General features: G+C 50.8%; 2 protein-coding genes across 2 annotated transcripts in view; one reads left to right on the top strand and one right to left on the bottom strand.

Moving 5' to 3' along the window:
* Window positions 1-2,862, top strand: part of SLC6A1 (solute carrier family 6 (neurotransmitter transporter), member 1) — a 25,099-nt gene extending 22,237 nt beyond the window's left edge. The window contains exon 14 of the mRNA XM_009694802.1: window positions 2,758-2,862. Within this exon, the coding sequence (XP_009693104.1) occupies window positions 2,758-2,862 (105 nt within the window). The remainder of the gene's footprint in view (window positions 1-2,757) is intronic.
* A 20,428-nt stretch (window positions 2,863-23,290) lies between these two features.
* Window positions 23,291-24,891, bottom strand: part of IQSEC3 (IQ motif and Sec7 domain 3) — a 26,204-nt gene continuing 24,603 nt past the window's right edge. The window contains exons 9-11 of the mRNA XM_009694801.1: window positions 24,134-24,226; window positions 23,449-23,492; window positions 23,291-23,365 (exon numbers count right to left, since the gene is read on the bottom strand). Coding sequence (XP_009693103.1) covers window positions 23,291-23,365; window positions 23,449-23,492; window positions 24,134-24,226 — 212 coding nt within the window. The remainder of the gene's footprint in view (window positions 23,366-23,448; window positions 23,493-24,133; window positions 24,227-24,891) is intronic.

Raw genomic sequence — 24,891 nt, 5'->3', positions numbered from 1 at the left:
AGGCCTCAGCTCAGCCCCAGCGCCCAGAACGGCTTCCAGCGACAGGGTCTCGCTGGAGATGCCTTACCAGCACAACCGAGCACTAACTTGTGTAAATGGCTGGGAGCACTGCTGGGCAGCACACAGCTGGCTGTGTCTGGCCAAGTGGGCAGACCTTCAGGTAGTCTGCCCTTAGGTCCACTGTCCCTCATTGAACTGTGTGTTGTCACCGTCACAAAAAGGGAGTCCTCCTCCCCTGAATATCTGGTTGGTGCAGGGGACTGGAGCTCTGGAAGAGACTGGGAAGAGATCCTTGAGGTTTCTTAACCCAGAGAAATCTCAGTTTCTGGTGCTCCCTGGCTATGAGCTTGGTTACTTGGCACTTCTCCGCAGAGAGTTCATCATCCTTCAAGCACAAAGCTTGAAACATCTCAGGGCAAGGGCCTGCTCGTGACAGAGACATGCACAGTGGTAGTTTGTTGTGTGCTTTGCAAAGGGCATTCAGTGCATGAGGGGTTAAGAAGCAAGGAAGACTTTTATGCAGGACCCATAATATCCACAAGTCTGATCTTGTTTAAAACATTTTCTTTAATAATTTGAGCAAGGTTTTATGTAGCAGTGAATCATGAGTCTCTGTATGTCATACCTAGTAATTACTGTTAAGATTTTATTTACAGTGTTGACATTCAGTCTTGAGAGCATTGTGCACAAAGTCCCTGGCTCGGTGCTGTCTGCTGCAAGCTACAGGTGTAAGAAGTCAGAGTAGGGGTGCTGATTTATGGCTTTTCCAGCCCAGCTGCAGCAGCAACCAGACGCCATCTAAATCCCATGAGTTTACTTCAGGGATGCTGCATTTCGAATAATGATTAATTTAGAAATGTTTTGGCTGGGATTGCTGGGCTGAGGTCAGCTTCAGGCTCCCTACCTCTGAGGTCAAGTTGCAGGTGGATTTGACTTTCCTTCCTCCCAGCTCTCCATTTGGATGGGCTTTGATGTGGGAACTGGGTTGGTTTGGTGTCTTAGATCTGCTTTCAGTTTCTGGTCTCTCATCTGAGATTGGGTTTAGGTTCTTGTCATTGGTGTTGGGATTCTCATTGGCATTCTTGCAGGACTCAAACCAGGGTGTTATGTCAAGCCAATTTGGTGATTTTGGGTTGAAGGTCAGCAGCAATTCCAATCATAGGTCCTTTCTCAGATGTTTAAGGGGTTCCTTAATCCCTCTTAATATAAGCTGGAAAAGGAGGGGAAGGGAAGTCTGCAAATACAGATGTGGGTTCACAGATACAGGTTCAACCCTTTTCTAAGTCGCAATCCTGTTTCACTAGTGATGGTGAAAGCACCTTCTGGCATCTAGGGGAGCCCAAGCTGGCCTGCGCTCTCCCAGGAGTAGCTCCACTCCTTCTGACCAAGGGCTTGTGCTAATTATATACGTAGCTAATTACATATGTGTGGCAACACCAGCACTTCCAAAGTGTTGGGGACTCCCCTGCTGCCTCAGGAGCATGGCGGGCAGCCCATGGGCCTGTTTCCATCCATCCCCTCAGCATCTCGAGCAAATCAGCAGTACCAGTCAGCAGACTTAGTGGCTGGTGAGCACTCTCCCTGTCCTGCTCTCCCTCTAACAGTGCCCACACACATCAGGAGACCCAGACCTCCCCACCGTCGCTCATAGACCCAGGGGTGAGCAGCAAGTGGCAGCAGGGAGAAAGTAGGCTTATATGTGTGTGTGTGTGTGTGTTGGTATCAGAGAAACACAGAGAATTTTTGGCCTCTTATATGCACAGATCCTGGATTAGTTTGTAATAGAGCTGGAGCTGGAGGGAAATTAGATGCCAATGCTGAATAAAGTGGTTTTGACAGACAGGAAAGATTATAAGTCATTTTGATCCTACTGAGCATGAATGTGAGGGGGGAAAAAAAAAAAAGACCATGAATGGCAGAAGCAGCTCAGTGAACGTTTCAGGGACTTCACCCAGCAACAGCCACTTCAGCAGTATTGGAGAGTAGGAGCTTGTTTCCCTTTGCTGGAAAGAGCTTCTTCCTGACTTAGTGATGTCTATTCAGGTCAGGCTCAGTTCTCCTCTGCCTTCTCTCCTGCAGCTTACAGCATTAGTCCCTCCCTGACAGGCACAAGTGATTCATCCTTCTTCATCACTCCTGATGCTCAGTCCACACACCTCCAGTAATGACTTGCCCCTCCATATTTTCCTGGGTTCTTGCTTCACTTTACTTGGCTCTGCAATTTTCATTTGATCAGCTCAGGGTGACAGGAATTGCTGCTGGTGCAATGGTTTGCGCAGGTGGACTAATCTGATCCGCATCAGTGGCACAGACCATAACCTTGTTAGCCTGCTGTAGCTAGTTAGTAATGCTTTATAATCAATTCTAGCTGAAAAATTACGGAAACTGGGAAAATGGGTCTACTCTGAAGCCTGTGACATTGCAGCTGTCTCTTGTTCCTACTTGCAGCTGGTATTGCCTGGTAACAGTTTGTCTCTGTTACAAGGGTGATCCCTGAATTTCAGATGAAAAGAGGAGCTGCTGTGCTGAGCGCAGCACCAAAGCAAAGGTGACTTGCAGAGCCTTTCAGTGGATTGCTGAATGGTGCTGGAGGAAAAAGTCCTGCCGCATGCACCGTCCCCTCGCCCTGTAACTAGGGCCACCTCTGAGGCTTGGGGCGAGGGATCCCAACCCTCAGTCATTGCCATGCCCCAGCGGTCCCAGCGCTGCCACCCCTTGCCCCCGGCTGACGCGCTCTCCCCCTTCATTCCCTGGCAGCGTCTGCAGCAGATGACACAGCCCAAGCCAGAGATGCACGCTCAGAACAACGGCCTTCAACCGAAGACGTCCTTGAACGGGAGAGTCTTGGATGCTGCCGTCTAGGATGAGAGTCTGGACCTCCTCGCCCTGCCCCATAGCTGCTCGCACCACGTTGTCCCTCGAGCTCCTCCGGCACGGCTCGCTATCCCTGGCTTCGCGGTGGCTTTTGCTTGTCAAAGAGAGGACCTGGCGGAGGAACCCTCTTGCGTCTCTTCCTCCCGGCCCAGCTTACCAAGGCCCTGCACAAGCTGCCGCCAGGGTATTGTGTGGTGACTGTCTTCATCCTGCAACATCCTGGTCCAGGCGCTCAGGGAGGAGCAGCTGGTGCCCAGGTCTTCCTCCTCATGACAAGAGGTGATGTTTCTAGAGAGCTTAGACTGATTGCTGACCACTTCTCTGTTCTTTTTCTTGCATTTTCATGTGAACCTCCACAGAGCATCCCATAGCACACAGCTGTGCTGTCACCCCAGAGAGACAGCTGACACCAGGTTCAAATCCCAGACAGCTGTCAGTTGATCTAGCATGAACCAACACTAGCAAATGCATAACTGGAGGAGATGTGGTAGAATGAGGGATTCCAGTGAGGAGTCCAGCATTCTGGTAGCTGTAGGATGTCACCCCAAAACTGGAGAAGGGCATCAGGACAGTGTGTGCTGCTCACAGGTGCTCTCTTTCAGCCCTGCGCAGTCTCCAGCCATTTTCACTGCATCCACTGGGGCTGGCACTGTGAGCCAGAGCCCAGCAGAGTAGGCAGCCTTTTTCTTCTGGAGCATCCTGCCCACTGCAGCTGTGTGCAGTAGCCACTCCCTGACCCTAAAATGCAGTTAAAAGGGTAAGTGGAGGGCTCTTTGCTAGAGGCTGTCCAAGTCTCCTACACTGACCACTCTCTGCTGCAATCAGCTTTGTGCAGAGGCAAGAGCCCTGCTGTGTGATGGGGAGACTTTCCAGCACTGTGCAAATCTTCCCCTCAGCTGGAACAGGTTAGGTCCTGCCAAACACCCTCCCTGGCTGCATCCCCGGGTGGAAAGCAGTAAGATGTAGTGTAGTGCCCACAGGTGGTTTAGCTTGTATCTTTTTTGAGAAGTGGCAACACCTAAATCCCAGCCGGTGGAAGGTAGGAGCTCCTGGGAGAGCTGGTAGGACGTAGCCACCACGCTTAAACCCACTCCTGTGAACCAGCGCTGACTTCCCTTGGGAAGTGTCTGTACAGGCAGCTGCTGGCGCTGGCACATCCCGATGCCCAGCACACACATCACAGGGGAATGTGAGCTGTCGTAGATGATGCTGGAGGAGTGTATAACGCCTTGGAGAAGGCTGGGAAGTGTTTCAGAGCAGTCCTAAAGCAGCAGCATATTTATTGGTTATAAAGCCTTGGGAAAAGAGGTGGCTCATCATAGCACCACATGCAGGTGTGACAGTGACGCCGCCGTTTGTGACAGCCTCACAATGACCCCATGCAGAGATACTCATGTACTCAGAGCATTTGATGAACACCTGTCATAGATGTGCACACATGATGTGCCTTAGTGCAAATTAGTCTCTCCCCCTCCCTTGGCACCCTGACAGCAATGTGAGGTCTGCCTGCACTCCCAGGTTCAGCTCAGAATCAACAAATTCATAAATGAGTATCATCCAAGAAAAGGTACGTCCCACTCATGTGTCCTACCAAAGGGTCAGGTCTGGTAGGTGACATGCTGAAGTCCCCCAGGGGTCCCACCGCAGACACCCGCTGAGTGATGAGCCTTTGCACAATTGCCCTGCACTCTGGTAGGAGCTGCAAAATGGTGCAGGTTGGCCCCATGCTGCCTGTCCCGGGGACCAGTCCGTGCACAGGGCCAACCTGCTCTTCCACTGATCTGCCAGCCTGAGGATCAGTAATGTAAAGAGGAAAACAGTTGTCTGGTTAAAGCTGAAGTCAGTCACCTCTGAGGTTGGATCCCCTGTATATTCATCAATGCTTCTTGATTGACGTTGCTTTAGATGTGTATGTGCAATACGCAACCAATGTGCAACCAATTTGTATTTGTACATATGGCACATGTCCTGGCTCTTAGCAGTCGTGGCTGACAGGCTTTGAGTGCATGTTTTGCAGTCTCCAACACCACGAGCTGAGATCACGCCCTGTCCCACATCTAATCGTCAGGGTGTTTGCATCAAAAAAATCGTAGGTGTTAAATAGACATGAGGAAATGCTGTATTTACAGGCTTGATCTTGTAAAGCCAAAAGCCAAACACTGAAAGCTGCAATCATAGTCCATCACAATTAATCTCAGCCAGTCACAGACATGTCATCTTGCCTTGTCCTGTAGCTGCCAGCACTAGTATAGCTGAAATTTTCTATTCCACTTTCACCTATTTTTATTAACCAGAGGATAAAGGAAACCACTCTTTATATACATGTATGTCCTCTCAGAGGGACGTCTGTGTTGAAAACACGTTAACCTCTGATCTTTGCAGTAATGACCTTTACTAGAAACCTGCATTTGCCTGTGTATCCAAGTCACGTAACCTCCCTCCCCTTAAATGCAGACTGGGAGTTGCGCAGGTGCTTGATGGGCAATGAAGTCAATTCTTGAGCAAGGCCTCAAGACCATGGAAGACCCTGATTTTTCCACCTTCATTGGGGCAGCTCAGGTCTGAGGTAGAACAACTTTGTGTCAGTGGTCATTTTTTAAACTCTTGGCCAAAGAGCTCAGTTGCTGGGAGAGCTGTTCAAAGGGTTGTACCATCCAGGTTGTTTCTTCACAGGAGTGGAGAAGGAAGGGTCAGAAAACAAAGTCCCTTCCCTGCTGGCTGAGGAAATCTCTCAATCTCCAGTTCCTTTTTGCTGGGACTTTAGTCCCCGCATCTCACTTGTGGCCTTGTGCGTGGCAGGTGCAAAACATCACTCCAGATGTAGAAGCAGGGGCTACCCTGCACATGGGCTGCTCATAATAACAGTATTTGATGAGATTTAATAATTTGCTCTGTTTCCTGCCTGTGAACTTCTCCTTTCTCTCCCTCCTGCCCTGTTCCTTCTCATTTTCTTGCCTCACTTCTTCCCCACTATCATCCGTCCAGTGGAAATGATCTACCTCAGCTTACTTTTTCCTGCTTTTTCCTTCCACTACTGTCAAATTACAGCTCTCCCTCTTTTCTCTTCTTTCTATTATTTCCTCATTTCCATCTTTCTCAATTATTATCAGCCTCACTTCCCTGCTTCTCTCATGCACTCACCTTCCAGCCTTATTACTTATTCCTGTGTGCTGGTGGCTCAGCTGCTCACTGTGCCCATGCTCAACCCTTCTGCCTGCTGAAAGCTGGAGCTCAGGACCCCATGGAGGAGTTCAGCTTTTTGAAGGATCCGGTCCCTAAGAACCAATTTCCATCCCAATATCAAAATTATAATGAAGTTCCAGCTATCTTCTCTCCCTCTTTGCACCAGAAAATGCTGTGCCAAGCAATGCTATCTCTTGGTATTACTAGAAGACACATTTCAACCCATATTCCACCAGTTTCTGCAGAGCTGCTCCTGTTCTAAAAGATTTTGTGGCCTTTCCTGTTTTTGCACTATTTTATTTCCACCATGAATGTTTGGATCTGCAAAGTCTGGCATTCGTAGCCTTGAAGGGAGGAATTTGCCCTTAGTCAAGCTCTGTCTGATTAACTGACCCCCTTCTCCAGCCTTTCAAACTCATCCCATCCTTAGTGCAAGAGGAGCCTTCCCACCTCCATCCCATGCAGGTTTCCCGTCCAGTGAGAAGGCAGGGATGGGGATGGCCCCACGCTTCAGAAATGCCACTATGGGCAGGTCCAGTGAAGCAGCCATATCTGCATGATGACTTTTTGACATCGGGGTTCGGATACCAGCTGAAAGGCACGTGCAGCACTCGGTGCCAGTGACTCCTCCGTCAGAACAGCTTTTGTACCGTTCCCAGAGTGTGTCCGTTCTGCTGACCACCACTCTGCTCCTCCTCGTTCCTTTTGGCTCACCCAGCAGAGAGGATATGTGCATGGCCAGGGAGTGGGGTGCTCCCCTCTCCCCCATGCTGCAGTTCAGAGGGGGCTTCTGCTCCCCTGTGCTCACCTACAGCACTCCTGCCCCTCTCCTCCCCAGCACCTGCCTGCCTCTCCCTCCCACCACGGGCAGCTGCTCAAAATAATCCCCCATGAAACCTCTTAATTCTAAGGAGCTATTTAGGGAGCTGTGCTCAAATCCCTCTGAAATCCTCTTTTTCCCGAAGGCTGTGAAAAATAAAATAAATGCCATTGCCCCCACTCTTTGCTGTAGCAGCGGGGGCTGAGGGGGGGCAAGGGGAAAGTCAGGGCTGTTTCGCTGCTGCTCAAGTGCTGCTTCCCCTGGAGATGCGGGTGCGATCCTCTCCCCCGGGAGAGGGGAGCTCTTCCTGTTGCCATTCTCCCAGATGTGCTCCAACAGCTGGCAGCTGGTTGTAAAACATTTGTGCAATGTCCACAACACAATACCGATGCAGTGTGGCACTGTAAGGCTTCGGCTAGCTGATCGCCACGTAACTTGTAGTCTCTCCACAACTCTATTATATGACGTGTTGGGCGCAGTTGTGCTGGGGGCGGGGGGGCTGCCCTGAAAGCCAGTGTCATTCTGGATGAGCAACTTGTTGTTATCCCTCTCCTGTCCCAGGGAGATTCTCTCTGGATTAGGGGACCCTGGTTGCATTTTGTGGTGATGGCCAAATGGGGAGGGGGTCTGTGGCACTAAAGGGAATGTCCACTGTGGCTTTGCTTGTACTGAGGGCTACCAGCCCATGCACGGCGATGGAGCTTGCACCAAGCACACTGCCTGCTTTCCTCAGGAGCTGAGCACATGAACCACAGTGCTCAGCACTGAATGCCAATCCTGGCACTGGAGGCCACGCGATGTGCCCATACAGCATGGTTTTCCTCTCCCGATGTCTGATCCTGTCTCTGTACAATGGCAGCTATTAGTCAGAGTCCATCTGAGCATCTCAGGGTTAGGAAGAGAAAGCCTAGAAACTCTGAAACCTGCTGATGAGACCTGGGAGCTAGCTCTTACAAAGGAGTGCAAGCACCATTCTGATCATTGCACCCCTCAAAGCCCTTGGAAAGGCAAGAGAAGAGATGTCAAGGGAGGGTTGAAAGATGAGAGCTGGCTACCATCTCCTCCTCCACCCTCTTGGCCACTGCAGCAGCCCTTAGGTCAGGTACCTGTCAATTCTTCTCCCTTCTCTGCTTTGCATCCTCTTGCTCACCTGTCTTATCTTCCCTTTTTGGAAAGAGGCTTGCCTGCCCATGCCAGCTTTTCTCGCCTTCTCAGCCCTGCTTGGTGCCAGTGACCTGTCAGCCCCAAACTGCTGGACATGCATGCCTGGGCCAGGGGATGGCCAAGGCAAGCAGCCTGGCAGCGAGCGGTGGGGCAGGCTCTGCAGAGAGGCTGGGACGCTGACCCTTCCCTGCTCACCCAGTCACCCCTGTGCAGGGTACGTGTCTCCTTCCTTCCCCAGGGCTTCCCACCACCTCTGCTAGCAGCACTTCTGCCTGGTGTGGGAAGCCAGTGCTGTTTCACTGACATCTAACAGGGGTGTTGCCTCTCCCCTACTGACAGCACCTCGATGGAGGGGAACAAGCGTGCTGTGAAAGCAAAAGACACAGTGCTGTACACTCCAAGTATTTTAACAGCTTTCCTCCACTTTCTGCACCTTTAATAGTACATTAAAGTGGTGCTTGTGGTCAGAGGTCCAGGCAGGCGTTGGACCTGCTCAGAGCAGTGCAGCGGCAGTGACATTACCACCCTGGCCCTTCGGGTTTGTTCACCCCATCAGGAGCAACGCCTGGGGATGGTGTCCTTCCCTCCAGCGCATCGGGTGCCCTGTCCAGTGTAGGTCCCCGTGTGTGCCCTCCTGTGCCTCAGTGGGGTGCAATGGGAGGGCTGCCTTCGGGGCTGTGTGGTGTTTCCCCTGGCTTTTACTGCTTGCCCTGGCACATCCCAAGGGGCTGGAACCCATGTGCAGCTGTTAACTGCTGGATAAAGGGTTTTGAGCCGCAGGGCCATGCTTATGGGGGATCCCCATGTGGTGGCCCCGGGGCAGACACCCGGGGGGTAGCAGGGGATGGGTAGCATCCCGGTGTCCCCACCACAGCGCTGGCTGAGGCAGCACTGCCAAGGGCAGTGCAAGACTCCTTGCCAAGCACGCGTCCATCATCCCTATGATGCTGTCAGCCGGGAAGTGTCTATGTCTGGAGATGCTCAGGAGAGGTTAGTGCTCCCCGTACCGATACCTGACAGCCGTGACGCTGACGGAGATGCCTCCCGACAGCCCAGCATGATGCTGCTGTGCTGCCAAGAAAATGACACCAGCCTTCATCACAGCCCCAGGGATCAGCCATGGCCCTTTGCGGGGTGGCACATGTCTCCACCATGGCTTCTGGGGACCAGCAGCCCTCACCCCAACAGCTGCAGCCCTGTGCGGAGCAGCCATGGAGGGGTTTATCCTGGCCATACTCATGCACCACAGAAGCTTTCTCCAGGGGATCCTGGGGAGTCCAGGTGTTTCTGCTTTCCAGACGAGGAAATCTAACCTGGCAGGAAGAGATTTGTCCGAGTCACTGGTGTAACAATAGCAGGGGGGCAGGGGGACGATTGGCCTCAGAGGGCCCTATAGCCAGACCAAGGGGCAGATAACCTGCCTGCAGGCACTCCTGCCCGGACACTGCCTCTCCCACAAGCCCAGGGGCTGCTGGCAGACCAGGGCACGGCTGCCCAGCTGGATGGTTTCCTTCCTTTGAAGACTGCGAGGCTTGGAGAAGGCTCTTGGCCGGTTTGCATTGCATCATGCTGTTCAGGAAAACACAAACACCCCTGCAATGATCCCATAAAGAAAAGTACCCACGAGTTTTGTGCTGACGCTGCTGACCCAGTTACAGGCAAAACCTTCCCTGTATTTGTCCAGATGTGAGGTTCTACAGTGTAAACTCAGTCCTTGCCATCAGCCTAAAGAGTGCTGCCTCCCCTCTGCTCAACGGCTCCAAAGCCCTGTACACAGTCTTGAAGGTACATCCGTCCCCAGGCTGGCCCTGGGGGACGAGACGCAGGACATGGGGACATCGGTGCCTCGTGTCTCAGCACGCAGGCAGTGCTGGCCCCCTGTCCCACTCTCTGCCCATCCCCAGGGAGCCCATGTGCCTCAACCACAGCTTGCCCTTGTCTGCGTGGCTGAGCCCGACCCCTCTGGCACATGCCAGAGCTGACTGACGTCTTTAAAAATAACTCCTCAGTGGGGAGGAGGACAAAAGATGGAGAGAAATGAGTGCTCTTGTTTGGAGGGGGACAACATCCCCCTCCACCTCTCCCTGCCCTCTGGATGGTGCCACACTGTCCTGGCCAAGCGGTCACTCCAGGTCACTGCCTGCCCAGCCCGTGACACAAACGTTTTGATGCGTTTTTTGAAGCGCATTTGGTCCTGCAGGAGGGAGAGAAAGAGCCGGAGTCTCTGTCCTCTCTCTGCACTTACTGCAAATGAAGGGATTAGGAATTATAATCCAAGATTCTTATTTTAAAGCGGCTTTTCAGCTCTGTGAGGGGAACTTCAGTGCGATGCTCCTAGGGCAGGTGGATGACAGAGCAGCTGTCACAGCCCCAGCCATCGCGGGGAGCTGAGGCTCAGTGGTGCCCTCCGGGCTCCAGGAATGGCTGCGTGGAGGGAGGCTTCAGCAGGGTGAGGGGGATGTGTGCGAGGGGCTCTGCAGCCCTGGGTACAGGGGGTGACCCATGCCTGGGCACCTGCCTTGGCACTGTGGAGTGAGCCCGTGCACTGGGCAGGTGCCGCCATCAGGCTGCACCAATGGATTTTCAGGGGTTCCCGGATGCTTTGATCTTTGAAAAGAAAGAGGAGGCTCTTTCTTTGGCGATGGAGGGTGAGTTTGTAGTAACCATCTCTGTTTAAATGGGAGCTTTCTGGGTGGGCAGCACAGCCACAGTGAGAGGTGTGTGGCAGCCCACTCCCCCTGGCAGCATCCCAGCCACTGCCTGGTGGGATGCCACTGCACCCAGCCCCATGGGGGCTGCCCCCATCCCTGGCATCACCAAGGACCCCAGGATGACCCCCAGCTGTGGGGACTCCTCTGCAAGGCAGAGCCCTCGGGATTTGAGAGAGATCGGCTGCCGCCATTGCCCAGTGGCAGCATCCGCTCCTGGGATGCTGAGTGCCAAATTGCACCAACCCAAAGCGTCCTGCAGCCACAGGAGGCTTTTGCCCCACGCCGCCAGCAGCATCTGTCCCGGCAAGGCACCGTGATCTTTCTTCTTTTGCACTTTTCCCCCCTGCTCCTTCCTCCCACTGTGTTCATGGCAGACCTGTGCAAAATGTTAGCAAACTGCTGTTTTTTTTCACTGGCATCTCTGCCGCCTTTCCCTCTGCTAATTATTATAGCAGTGCCTCTTCTAGGGCAAGCTGACAGATGGCCAGGGTTTTATCTTTGAACAAGCTATTTAATAAGGGCTCCTGCTTTTCCCTTGCACATTTCTTTCCTGACTGCATGTCCTGAGCTGCTGGATGGGTTGTCCTTTTCACCGGGGATGCCAGAAGATGTGAGCTGAGGCTGAAAGCTGAGATCAGATCGCAGGCGATGGGTTTTTTCTTTCCCTTTAAGAAGAGTGGATAATTCTGCCCAGGTTCATGTGTCTCTTACTGAGCAACGCTCTCCCTCCCTACAAAAAGACTTCAGTCCCCACAAGAAGGTGAGAAGGGTTGTGTCAAATGCTGGGTCCTATGAGGCAGATCCTAAGCATGCAGAAAGTTGATATAAGTGCTGAAACCAGCACGCTGCCTGCTCACGCCAGCTGAAAGCTGGCTTGCAAGGACCAACCTGTGCTCTGCCTTATGCTGCCATCGACTGTGTGGCTTTGCTGTGGCCGACTGGGTGGAAAGGAGGTAATTCCTTCTGTGCATAGAGTCACAGGCTGTGACTGGGAAGACAGGGAGAGCTAACGGTGGCAGGGATCGGTGGTCACTAAGTGGGGCCGCCTTGGATGAGCCACAGAGCCACGTGTGACATTTGCCGGTGCTGGTCTACTTGGGCCATTGTACTTGAAAGCCACATGGCTGAAGCCTGAGACGAAATCTCAGCAGGCCACAATGGCTGGAATCTTGTCCATACTGGGGCAGAAGCAGCTCTCAAGTGCTGGAGAGCTGAGTGGGGTGGGCAGCTCATGCAGCCGGCACATGGGCATAGGGAGGGCTCGCTGCACCCTCCTGCCCTGCTATGCCTGACGGATCTACCAAGTTTTGTTTCAGAAAGCTAAAGCTGGGATTTCCCACGGTGTTGCTGTCTCCCAGGCTCTGAAGGGGACGTTACAAGGACCCAAATCCCTCTGGACCTGCTCCAGCAGCAAGGGGAAAGCTTGCTCTTGCATGAGAGCAAAGACCAGGGAAACAGGAGAAGACCTGGGGCGCCAGATGTTTTGTGGCAATGCCTCAGCGGAGACACCAGCCCCAGGCACCAGGCCCTGGTACAGCCAGGCTCACTTCAGTGACTATTTTCCCTGGTTTTCACAGGCTTTCTCTGTACTTGCTTTTCCTAAAGAGTTTTCAAAGCCAAGTGTCCTGGAGACTTGGTACCATCAGCACTGAGCTGTTTGGCGATGCCTGCTCCAGTGCAAGGGTTAGCACAGTTTGGGCTCCCTGTACGGCAGGGCTGCGGCACCACTCGCTGTTTTGTTTTCCTCTACCTTTATTTCCCCCTCCCTAGGAAGCTGAAGAGGGTTTTGGTGGCTTTTCTTGCCTTTCACTCAGGTAGTTACAACAGTTGTAACATCAGCCGTCCCATGTTGCTCGTATTTCTGCCAGGGCTGCTCATCCTCGCGGGGAAAAAGCCCTGCTCGTAGTGCCCCAGGGAGGCTGGTGTCCAGCTAGCTGCCATCAGAGCCCGGCTGGCAGCCCCCCGTGCTGTGCCCTGCCTGTGCCAGGCTTAGCTGTTCTGGGCCTAGCTGGAGCCAGCATAGAGATGTCTGCTCAGAATACATGGATTTGTGTTTTCCTACAGGGAATGTCTTGTCCTTCTTCTCCTATGTTGCCCAAATACTTTTCTCCAAGTTTTTTTATGAAATATAATGACTAGCTCATTTGAAAAAAGTGATGAGGGGAGGAAGGGGGAAGCGCTTCCCGTGGCGGGAAGCAGGAGGGTGCAGAGGCAGGCCCGTAGCAGCAGCGAGACGGTGGCCGTGGGAGGAGTGAGCATCCCTGGACCGTCGGGCTGCTCGCAGCCCTGCAAAGCTGTTGCCTTTCGGCACACGTCACCCTGGACTGACCCAGCTCTTTCCCAGCCAGCTGTGCAAATGGCACCGAGTGGCAACGGGACGACACGGGTGGCTTTAGTGCCCTGCAGGTGGACACCAATTTGCAGCAGGATGTGGGAGGAGGCTGCCCTGTTGTCTCTGATTTAGTATTATGAAATTCATGAGAGAGGCAAAGAGGGACCACCAGCTCAGGGAAATCCTGCGGGTGCAGCTGGGTGAGTGGAGGAGAGGGGCAGTTTCTCCTGTTGCTGGCACTGTGTGAGTCCTGTTTGATCAGCAAGTCTGTGATTACTCAGCATAAGGCCTCTGAACATTTGAGATGAAGAGCTGAAATGTACTGAAAAGTCAACGCTTCCATAATGGGAGGGAATAGGAAGGTGTACATGGAATATCAGGACAGGTATATTTCACTTAAAGTGTTTTTTCTGCTACAGTCTTGGCCCTACAGTCCTGTGGAGGAAGATCCTTCCCTTCCCCTTCTACTCCCTGTTTGATTTTTTTTTTAAATGAACTTGATATTGTTTGGGAGTCTGTACCCTTCCTGAGGAGGAAGGCTTAGGAAGACAGGACTCTTGTTTTCAAGAAGACACTGATGATTGCACCACACTGTCAGACCCCAAGGCTGGAGCATGGGTGTTGCATAGAGATCCTACCCTACATGCTTGAGAACAATCCTAGCTCCTGGATTGTATGGATTAGGGCAGAAAACACAGCTCCTCAGCCAGCTTTTAACCTCATTTGCACTCATTAGCTGCAGGAAAGATGCTCCAAGACCAGCCAAGTGTGACAGAGCTCCTAAACTGGTTAAATCTCACAGCCCTACTCAACAGTCATCCTCATCCTTGAGGCACGTGCTTATTTTCAGCCACCTTTCTTGGGTCAGGCAGGAGTATGCACATGACTCCAGGTTGCTAGACTCAGGATCTGGGCAGTGACTTTACAGAGGGGCACCTCTCCCCCAGCAGCTGGCAATGATGGGGAACCTGAATCTGTGGGGAACGTTGGAGCCCGACTCTCTGATCAGCTGCATCCCGGTCACCCCCAAGGCACCAGCACAAGCTTTCCAGAGGATCCCAGAGGAGGTGGAAAGGGGCCCATCGCACCCCGCACACAACAGTGACATTGCAGGCACTGTCCCCTCGCTGTGCCTGATAAGGGACTGTGACAGGGCAGCTTTGGGCTTGTGGTAACCTTCCTGCCACCACACTGCTCCCCGAGGGCTCCACTCTTTGCATTGGCTTTGGGATGGGGATCTGACCTCAGGGACAACATCTGCAAAGCAGGAGACAGCAGACTGTAGAGCATTGAGTTCAGCGGCAAGACTTCGGCAACTTGTTTGACAGGGGCTGGGTTGAACCCACTTACAGCAAAGCGCTTGAGGCATACGCTTAATTTAAAGTCCATCTTAAGAGTTTCAGAGAAAAACTACATCTCAGAATTCTCTGTGGAAAAGAGCAGCGTATTTTGATCAACTGAATGCACTATATGTATATATGTTCTTGCACATTATGTATACTGTATAGATATAACAGCATACAGATGCAATGTGACAGTTGTGGTACATGCTTTTTGGATTGTAATCTCTTTGTACCAGCACTACCAATATGTGTCTACATCGTATCCGTCCCAAAGGGACCTGCCATCTTCCGATTAATAATAGTATCTGCACATTGGAACAAGTTAGGAGTATTTCACATATAGACAATCTGTTTTTATTGCTTTCATCTTTACATCCAGGTGTGTGATCTAAACATCAGGCAGAAACTTCTCCAATAATCTCCTGTTTCAAAACATCTTAGAAAATGACTGTTTGGGATGGGCTGATTTGTAATATATCCGTGGCACACAAAAACATAAATGGAAGCCTCTGAATCCCCGGGAAATTTCCTGTGTCTCAGAGGGATTTCTGTCCTCCCAAGTGTTTCACAGTGGGCCTGGGGATCTAAGGGGTTCTTCGAAGCCAGCAAAGAATTTGCAACCTATAGGCAGGGTTTTTTAGCAGGTGCAATCTGAACCCAGCATCTATTCTACGCAGATGCAAAGATGTAGGTTGCCTTTCCCCATCCATTGCGGAGGAAAGCTTGCTTTGTGTGCACGTGTTTATCTCTGATCACCTCTCTCATCCCTGTGCAGAACTTCACAAATGTCAGTTTTATTAACCTTGAGGTTATGCTTTGTGTAAATATGCATGTATATCTGATTTGCATGGGAAATGTCATTTTCCTTATGTGCCTCTCATCCAAACGTTAACCAAGCCTGAGCCTACATAGCTTGTGAGTTGTGCTGCGATGGTAACTGCAGCCAGCACAGCTGTCCTGCTCCGTGCATGGCTGCATATGCCTGATATTTTTGTACAGCATGTTCAGCTGCGCAGATAGTAGAGGTGTCTACATGTTACCCGCCATATAGTCCTACATGTTGGCAGATGGTGTGTGCATTAACACACAGTATGTGCTGATGACTCTGGGTGCACGAGTTTCTCTGTGGCCGGCTGGTGTCCAACACATGCATTGGCACATGCGGCTCGTGAAGTTGCTCTCCTTGCTGCAGCATGCACACGCAGCAGCATGGGCTTGACACGGGTGTGCAGACCTCCTGCCCCAGAGGTGCAGAGCTACACAGACGTGAGCAGAGGGTTTGGGGCTGGCTCTGCTGCATGCCAGCAAGATGGAAAGGAAGAAGCTGCAGCACAGAAGGGCTTTGCCTTCCCCCCTCAACCGTCTTCCTCTCTGCCTCACTGCAGCGGTGAATTTCACATTGATTTGCCATCTCTTGGACAAGATTATTTCTTCCTGGTTTCCTCTGGATCTGATCCTCAGAGAGCCTGGGCATTGAGCTAGCTCCTGCTGCATGCCACAGAAAATCAGCAGTAGCCACACCAGGGTTGCCCCTGAGGCCAGCAGGAAGCCAGGACGCTCGGCACTCCGTGGGAGCACACCCTTGGTGTTGGCCCGCGTGCCGCTGGAGGCCGGTGACACGGGAGCAGGGGCTGAGGCAAAGAAGACATCAGCGCATAAGTGACATATTTCAATATAATTTCTAAAACTCTATTAATTGAACAGATAAAATACCTCTGATCTATTTTTGTTATTTTGTTACAAAATATTAGCCATTTGGACTCTTTGCTAGGTGTGACCACACCACTTTTCCCAAAGGAAGCTTTTCTTGGTGATATTTACAGCAGGAAACAGGTACAGACAGACAGGTGCTTTCAAAAGCCTACACACAGGTAACACTTCTGTTGTTAGTTTTTTTTAAAAGACACATTCAGATGGGGTCGTGACTAGTGTTGAAGAGCTGGGTGACTTCAAAGCTGCTGTCCCAGGCATGGCTGTGAAAGAGCGGGCAGGACAAGGACAGCTCTAGCTCACAAAACACTGCTGGCGGTCCCTGGAGCCTACACCAGCACAGTGAGGCAGCTGGTGGAGTGGGAGACGGGGGAGCTTGCTCAGCAACTTGCATTTCAAAGCAGAGACTCTGCCAAGCAGCAGCTTCCTTGATCTAGGGCTCAGATTTGTTTTGGAAACCTCACAAACATGTGCAGATAGTTGCAGGTTGAGTCTTCTGAAAAACATGTAACAAAACTCTTACAGCTCAGATGCCCTCAAATACTTTCCAAATCTGGTGGTACCTTTTTGCAAAGAAGTCCGAGTATTGACAGAATTCTGGTTGTGGACCATACCCACACCTTTCATCTACAGGGAGGAGAGAAAACATGAACAGTGGGATGCTTTGAAGGTCTTGCAGAAAGCACAAGTGTTGCTACCACAGTGGCCCAGACTATGGCATTAAAAGCACTACAGCAGCAAACACTGCATTAAACCCAAATTGTTTGCACTAAGCTTGCTTCTCCTGCCGCATTTTCCATCCCTTTGCTACTGGTGTAAACAGACGAATTTCACTGGATCTGCACCAGCATGGGCAAGAGAGAATCAGGACAGAGCCTGATGGTTTGTGTAATGCAGCTCTCAGTAACACCTTGTTCTCTTCTACCTTCCAGCAAAGCCATCTTCTTGTTTGGCCACTGACTACCCAACACTCACCGCACAATACTTTTTACTGGGTTTCTCTTTCCTATCTTCCTACTTCCTTTTTTAATAGAGAAGGATATGGATTCGGCCGCAAAAAGCCATGGTATATATGGGTCAATCTAATCTCTGCAGCAGCTTCCTGGCCAGTCCCTCCACCTGAAAGATTGTGCTAGGTTCACGATCAGAATCACTGCTGTCAAAAGCTGGTGATTTTCCTTTGGGCCGATCCCTCCAGGTGAGCTGTGGTACACATTTTGTCCTTCATTAGGTTGTCACTGACATGCTCCTTCTAGCCTGCACCCTGTCAATGATCCGTCTGTGTGCAAGGGTGCCTATTCACAGTGCTACAGCTACGCTGAGTCTGTGTGTCTTGCTTGCAGGTGGGAGGGCTGTGGGAGCAGACAATACAATAGATCAGATGAGGTGTAGACATGCTTTAAAGTGCTTGTCATCCTTCGAGACCAACCTTCAAAGGAAAAGACAAAATCCGTATTTTGAAGTGAAGTCCGAAGGGCTTAGCTACACAGTAGAATTGAGAGCAACCTGTTCCATGACAACCTGGAATACAGTAGGTTGTTGTCTCCAGCTACACCCGACAGAAGATGCTGTAGCCAGCAGGCTAGAAGACAGCAAAGATTATCTACGTTTGCTTCTCTGTCCAAAGCTCAAGGCCAGCATTAGCCTTTGCAAGGTCAGGGAAATGGAGTCAACTTGCCCTGAGAGACTGCTGTGCCTCAGGTACCTCAGCACTTCAGTTAACTCGCTTCCACCCCTCATCCAGCAGGAAGAAGGGAGCCTCACGGAAGCTTCCTTATTTCTTCTTTAAATTCTTGTAGCTCTCCCAATCAATTATTAAAGCAGCAAACCTCTCTTGCAGGAACTTCATAGACATTGTTATAAATATTTTATCTAAAAAAATTATTTCGTCAAGTACCTTACGGTTTTTGTTGTTGTCACTTTGTGTTAAATGTCAAGTAAAATCTAATTTATTTATTTTAACACACACACAGACCTTCAGTGGCTCACTGCACTCTGAGAAAAAAACTGAACAAGTACTGCCATTCCTCTCAGACAGCGAAGTAACCGCTGAGAAGGGAGGGCAGTGCCAGTGCCTCCTGGATACCACCCCTTTCACTGCAGCAGTGAGTCAAAACAAAATGGCAGTCACACACTACATTGAGCGGACAACAGCAGATGCCACATGTATGCTTTCCCAGGAAGCTACAGGCAAGTCGGATGAGATCCCGGCTGCTGTGAGGTGGCTGGGTGTCACCGTGGTGGGAGCCAGCAGCAGATCAGGCCAGCTGTGCCTCACAACTGGCTGGAGGTTGAGGGGCTGAGCCCTGGCTGGGAGTGAGGACCTCTCCCTGGGCCCGGCTTTGAGATGTGGAGCACCCTCGCTGCCCTGAGGGGCTGCCTAGAAGAAAGCTTCTCTGGTCTGGAGGGAGACTGGGCTTCTGTTCAGAGTTTTCTTACAAACTTTCCTGTCTTCTCCTTCTGCAGTCCTCCCTGGGGCTGTGCCTGTTGGCTCCTGGTCAGTACATTTGCTTTTGCTTATAAAAGTGGCAGCCTAGTGCCCTGCTCCAGACAGCTAAGCAAACAACTTAGACAGACCTGTTGGCACACCTGGGTACATGGGTCAGGCTCAGAAATAAGGGGACATGGAAGTGAGCAGGTTCCTGCCCTAGAAAGCTGTTCAAGCACAGGAGACCCTTCACCCCAGCCCCTGTCTGCTTCCCTAACCCCATCCAGGCTTATACCCAGCTCAAATATGTGAACTCTTTCATCTGAATATTTCAGCAAAGCCAGCAGACATCCAAAGAGCACGGAGGGGAGCCAGTCCCTGATGCACTGTGGTTTTTGTCACTGGCAATAGCCCCAGAGATGAGCATACTGCTGCAATCCCTGAGGCAATTGCTCTGTGGCTTTTACCCCACAAGCTAAAAAAGAGTTTCCTGCATTTGTCTTCACTCTCCTCCCTTTCCCTGACATTTTGCACATCCCCACCACTGCCAGCAACTCCTGCCACTCCTCACCCAACGGTCGTGTTATCAGCATCCAGTGCTCACGTCTCAGCCTCGCACAGGAAGGAAGAGTATTTCTTTCTTTCTCTCTTAAAATAAAATAAAAATAAAGGCCCTAAAAGGCATTCTGTCCTATTTTAAAATCCTAAATTTGATCTTCTTAAGCTTTGAAGGGAGACTGAGTGAGTGAGTGAGACCAAAGCCTTTAAGCTAATTAATACCTTCCCCTCCCTACTGCTCAAAGACTTTTTTTTTCTAAAAATACATCCATAGCCTATTTTTAATGCCATCTTCCTTCACATCAATGTCCCCAGTAAAGCAGAGGAGCCGAGCTGTCATCTCTATCTCAGGATCTTCCCCACCCCTCACTTTGAAGCTGGGACAGGGAGGGAGAGAGGAGAAGAGGCCTTGGAGTCTGGTATCTGGGCAGCTTTCCTAAGGGAAAGGCTGATGGAGGAAAGAGTATAGCCACACAAGAGACACAGATGGGACCTCACATGGGTGGTCTCCAAAAAGCCCCTTCCCTCTAACACAGGAGGAATAGCCCAAGTAAAGGGACCATCCACCGCAGAAGGTGAACGTAACACTTGGCTTTGCTTTCAGAATATAAAAAAGCAGTCGGCAGGAAACACAAAACCAACTAGAAGGAGGACAGCAGAGGTGGGTCTGTTTTCTGTTAGAGAAGACAATCTTTGTGTGCGTGTGTGTGTGTGTGTGTGTGTATGTGTGTGGAGGTGGGAGGGCACCTCTTGGTGCCGCCTCTTTGGAAAAGTACTCATCCATTCCAGGGAGATCCCTGGCCTTAATCCCTCCCTTCTGCTCCCTCAGAACTGCTTGGTGTTTCCTTTAGTAAGCATGCGCCATACATACACTACCATACAGGTGTATTTACATGTGATGAGGTCTGCTATGTCTCAGCAGAGGTCTCTGGTACAATGCTCCAACATAACAACAGAAAGAGTTTTGGTGTTCAGAGTGAGGCCATCTTTGCGTTGTACTGCAGCTCAGGACAGTCTCTCTTCCTCTTGAGCTCTCTTTCATTTGTGCACTCCTTCACTTGGAACCGACTGCTGCAAGGAGATAATATTTGAAGAGCGATGAGGAGAAAGCATGGCAAGTGGTACAAGTTCTCAGCTCCAGGTTAGCAGGTGGCAGCAGTGGTGGCAGGGGGAACTCAACCCCCAGGAGTGCCCCAAGGTCAGTCCTTGGCACGGGTGAATTAATTTCTCTCCAAGGCCGGCGAAGTTTTGGGGTGGGTACAAACCTATGGCCAGGTAAATGCAAGGCAGGGAAGGAGGTCAAGGAGTAGCAAACGGAAGACACAGTGCCTAGAAAGCAGCAGGTCATCAAGCCTCTCAGGAACGGGGCAGCAAAGTGCTACATGGGGACGGCACGAGCACGGGAGGCCAGCTGGGCTGGCAGGGTGTGAGGATGTGTGAGCATGTAGGTCGGCAGTTTCTATAGATGGCTCCTCACAATTAGCATCATCTTGAGGGGAGACAGGGTAAGAGTTAGGTCAGTTGGCTTTTTTTTTTTTCCTTTTCTTCTTCTTTTACTAAAAAATAAATCACAAACTAGATCTCTGTAGGCAGAAAGGGTACCTGGGAGGCAATGGGGAAGGGAAGCAGGGAAGTCTGTGCTGTTTTGGTGCTGGTGGTGTGGCTACACAAGGCTGCGTGAGCCACTGGAGTACCTGCGCCTCTGAAGCAGAGAGCTGGGGGGGCAATACTGGTGGGGGTGGTTGTAGGGAGGTGGTGGAGGTGGGAGGGGAGGCTGATGGACCAGCTTCATGGGGGTCCCGGGGAGCCCACTGCCCACACCGCGCCAGGGGGTGGAGGTGCAGGAGTCAGAGGTGACATAGCGTGTCAGAGTCTGGTTGAGGGCCGGCTCCATTCGAGCGAGGCACGGCTTGTCCAAGACAATGACTTTGACAATCTGCTGGCACTGTACAAGTGTCCCCGCCGAGGCGGGGTGCGAGGGCACCAGTGCTGTCTCCAGCCGCTCCCGTGGCATGTTAAGACGCGTGCTGGGCTGCATTCCACTCTCGGGCCCCAGGGCGGAGTTGTGCTGGTACGTTTGAAGCCTGTTGTGAATTGACACCTAGTTTAGAAACAGCCAAAGAAGCATTAAATGTTACAAGACTTTTCCTATCTGCTGCTACTGGCTGCCCTGAACCCCCACCACCAATCAGGCTCACATGCATTAAACCCTCCCCCTCTTGAAAAAACAGAACAGGCACAACCCCCAGTGGCACAGCCCACCCCCCCCAGTAGCCCCATCGTCTCCATCTAGGCCTAAGTGCCCCTGTCCTTTCCATCACGTCAAAGGCGGCAGGGCCAGCGTTCCCAAATGCAGTGCAACTTTGATTATCCAAATGGCACAGGGAACGCAAATCAACTCTAGGAGCGGAGGCATCCGTGAATTCTCATGGTAATGAACAGACCTTGGAGGTCATGCCCTTGTCCCCAACATCAAAAAGGAGAGGGGAACCAGACAGCAAGGTTTCAGATAATCGAGGTTGTACGTTTCAGCAAAATGATGGTAGCTGAATCTGAGATAGAGAGAGACAGAGATACTCAAGCCTTTCCCAGCTCCCTGCCTTTCTGAGTAGGAAGGTACACCACATGACCGGCTAATCTGTTTACAAAGGAAAAAGCAGAAATCTGACACACTCTAGCAAAAGGCAGCTCCCTCTGATCCATTTGATGGTTTGTCAGTGAAAGGAAATGATTTTCAAAAAAAGAAAAAAGAAAGAAAAAATGCCCGTCTAACTCATAAAATGATAAAAGAAATTCATGATGAAATGGCAGCAGATTAGATAATCTCAAAGAAATGGAAATGCTCCTCTGCTGGCAGAGTATTACTTGGGCAGCTGAAAGGGGGAAGGGAAGCAGGAGGTCATCAGGGTCCCCACACAGAGATGCTGATAATGGAGTCAAATAAGGGAGCTCACTGAGTCCAGTTTGAAAAGGAGGAGCTGGCCTGGACTGGAGCTCCCTAGGGGGGGAAGCGCAGCAGGAAGATGGTGCTTCCCGAATGGTGGATGAAGTTATAGTTCCTCCTGGCAAGCACATGGGCTGATGGAGACCCCAAACCACAGCAAAGTTGCCAGCTCAAAACAGAATGCCGGTCAAGTGGGAAACCCTGGGTAGGAAACAAGTGCTTGCAGGTCGGCATGGCACGTCCAGCTAGGCAGGGGTACAGATGGGCAGATGGGACAGTGAGGGTGCCCTGATGGTCTGGCATGCTGGGCAGCAGTGCCAGCAACTGGGAGAAGCTGTGGAGTGGCCAAGCTTCCTACCATGCCGGAACAAGGATGAGCTGTCTGTCCCTACTCAAGCACGGAGGTTGCTCAGACTCACTGCACAGCAGGACATAACATTATGTCAATATTTATTCAGGCAGTGGAACATCCCATAGGAAAAACTAGTTGCTGGGCCACGAAGTGCCAATGACATTAGGATACATGGAAGCCATTCTTTCTTTCCAACAGGAATAGGAAATTGGCTGGGAGAGGCACTCTCCCCAGCAAGGGGGTGTCTGCAGGGAAATCGGCTGCTCTTCAGGGAAAAGAAGCAGCATCTACTCCCCACAGAGAGACTGAACTCTTCAAGTAAATATACTATGACAAGAGGGGAAAGAACTACCCCGGAAAAGGGCAAATTCAGGACAATGCAGATATTTCAGACAGGGAGACAGTAGGAAGTAGTAGATAAGATTTTCAGTGCAAAGATCGCATTTTCCTGTTTCCTCACAGGCAGTGGGAATATGGGTGCCTGTGAAGAAACAGGCAACACACTGGACGCTAGACATCCCTGCAAAGAGAGATGTACACAGGACAGCCAAGCTCCCTACCTAGGAAGGTGAAGTTCTAGGGAAAGTCCCTGGTATACAAAGGCCATGCTTAATCCCCTTCAAGGGGGGATGGAGAGACAGAGCTGCAGAGATTGTGCAGGAAAGCTGGGCTGCGGGGAATTTGCATGTGATGCTGCATGGAGTTAGCATGTCAGGGAAGTCCTTAGTGGGGTTCTCAGCCTCCCCATAAGCAGTGGGGTGGGTTAGTCTACAGCCTTTGGGAGCTTGGTCCATGAGGGATGTTACAGTTATAAAAACGGATTGAAAATGCTTTGAAGTTTAGTTTGGATTTGAAAGTTGTATTACCCGTCCTAGCAGTAACTTTTAATTGTATCTCTGGAAATTGGTAAAATTGTCAGTCTGGCTGGGGAGGCATTGATTAAAACCTGAGAAAAGAAACAACAGAGAATGTGAGAAGAGCTGAAGTGAGAGAGAATTACTTACCTCAGCTGCTCTGCACTCTACTTACCTCCACTGTGCTGTCCGAGACCTTCTCCCCCAAATCCTTCTTGCCTTTGAAATAAAACAAAAGATCTCACTCATGAGGTCTGTACCTCCAGTCAAGAGTTGGTTGGCCTTCATACTGTGGACTGGAAAGCTAAAGGGAGAGGTGCAGGGCCAAACAAAACTCTTGACTGCCAGAACAAATCCAGACCCTCTTGCAACCTGATAGCTGCTTAGTGGGGTACGAGGAGGCCACTTCGGGGTCCTGATCTCAGTGCCATTCTAGTGAGTTGGTAGCCACTCACCTCGGCATTTGATTTTTGCTGGCATGCAAGCCAATGGACACAAAGCCTTTGATACAAAGAGGCTGGTCCAAAATGTTGTGAGGAGGCTGAAGGAAGTTAATAGTACAGTTACTGTGTTGCATCAGTTCAGGGAAGAAAAAGTGAGTCAGGTTCTCCAGCAGTTACCTATGCTCCATCAGTAACACCTCTTTGCTAGACGTTACAACTACAGACTAGGTAATGAGACTTCAATGGCTTTTCTAGGGTATTTGAAGAATACATATGTACTCATATTTCCACTATTCGCCCAAGGCTAAAGGACATAAAACGGAAGATTTCTTTTTGCAGTTATTCTCACAGGAATCAATGAGAACACATTTGCAAAGGCAGCATTGCTTGACCAGGAGAAGTTGGGTGTCCTCTTACCTGTTGGAGAGCCTTGCTTAGACTGCAGTTCCATCTGGGCTCCATTGGTTCTTAATGAGAGAGTCTTTGCCCCTTGCTGTTTCTCCAGCTCCCCTGCAAGACAGACATACGGAAGTCAATGAGGAGAGGGATGGAGGGAAGGACATCAGCATATTAATGGAGCAATATGGGAAGTCAGCAAGGAGAATTGATGCAAGAAAGTGACAAGAGAGTGTCAAGAAGGGAGGGAGAGAGGAACAGCCAAGAAAAAAACAGAAACTGGAGAGTACTTGACATGTGGAGGAACTTCTATATCCCCAAACAACCTTCTATGTATGACCTGCATTTATACAGAATAGGTTATTGCTGCACACAAGGGGACCACTGATGCTGAGCTACTTTGGTCCATCAGTTTATACATGGAAAGGCCATTAAAGGCTACATGGACAACTTGCTACAAGGGCAACAAGACTTGCCACAGAGGGACACAGTATAGATTGCTTGTCCCCTAGACTTTCCTGGAGTGAAGGACAACTCTGCTAAGGTTACTAGACCTGTCTTGTACTTCCCAGATGTCTACAGATCATATTTGCATAGTCAAAGGAGTATGAGATGGAGAAGAGTCTAAGCTTCACTATTCCAGGCCACTTATCATACACCCTGTTTCATAAACATCATAAGTAGTTAAGTTCTTCCATTTCTCCTGCTGGCAGCTGGTCACAGAGCCTGATTGCTTTTTCACCTGGTTGGTGAACACAAGAACAATCCTATGCAGTCTT

This window comes from Cariama cristata, unplaced genomic scaffold, assembly GCF_000690535.1.
Source record: "Cariama cristata isolate BGI_N322 unplaced genomic scaffold, ASM69053v1 scaffold21472, whole genome shotgun sequence".
NCBI classification, from domain to species: Eukaryota; Metazoa; Chordata; class Aves; order Cariamiformes; family Cariamidae; genus Cariama; species Cariama cristata.
This window is presented reverse-complemented; position numbering and strand designations above follow the sequence as displayed.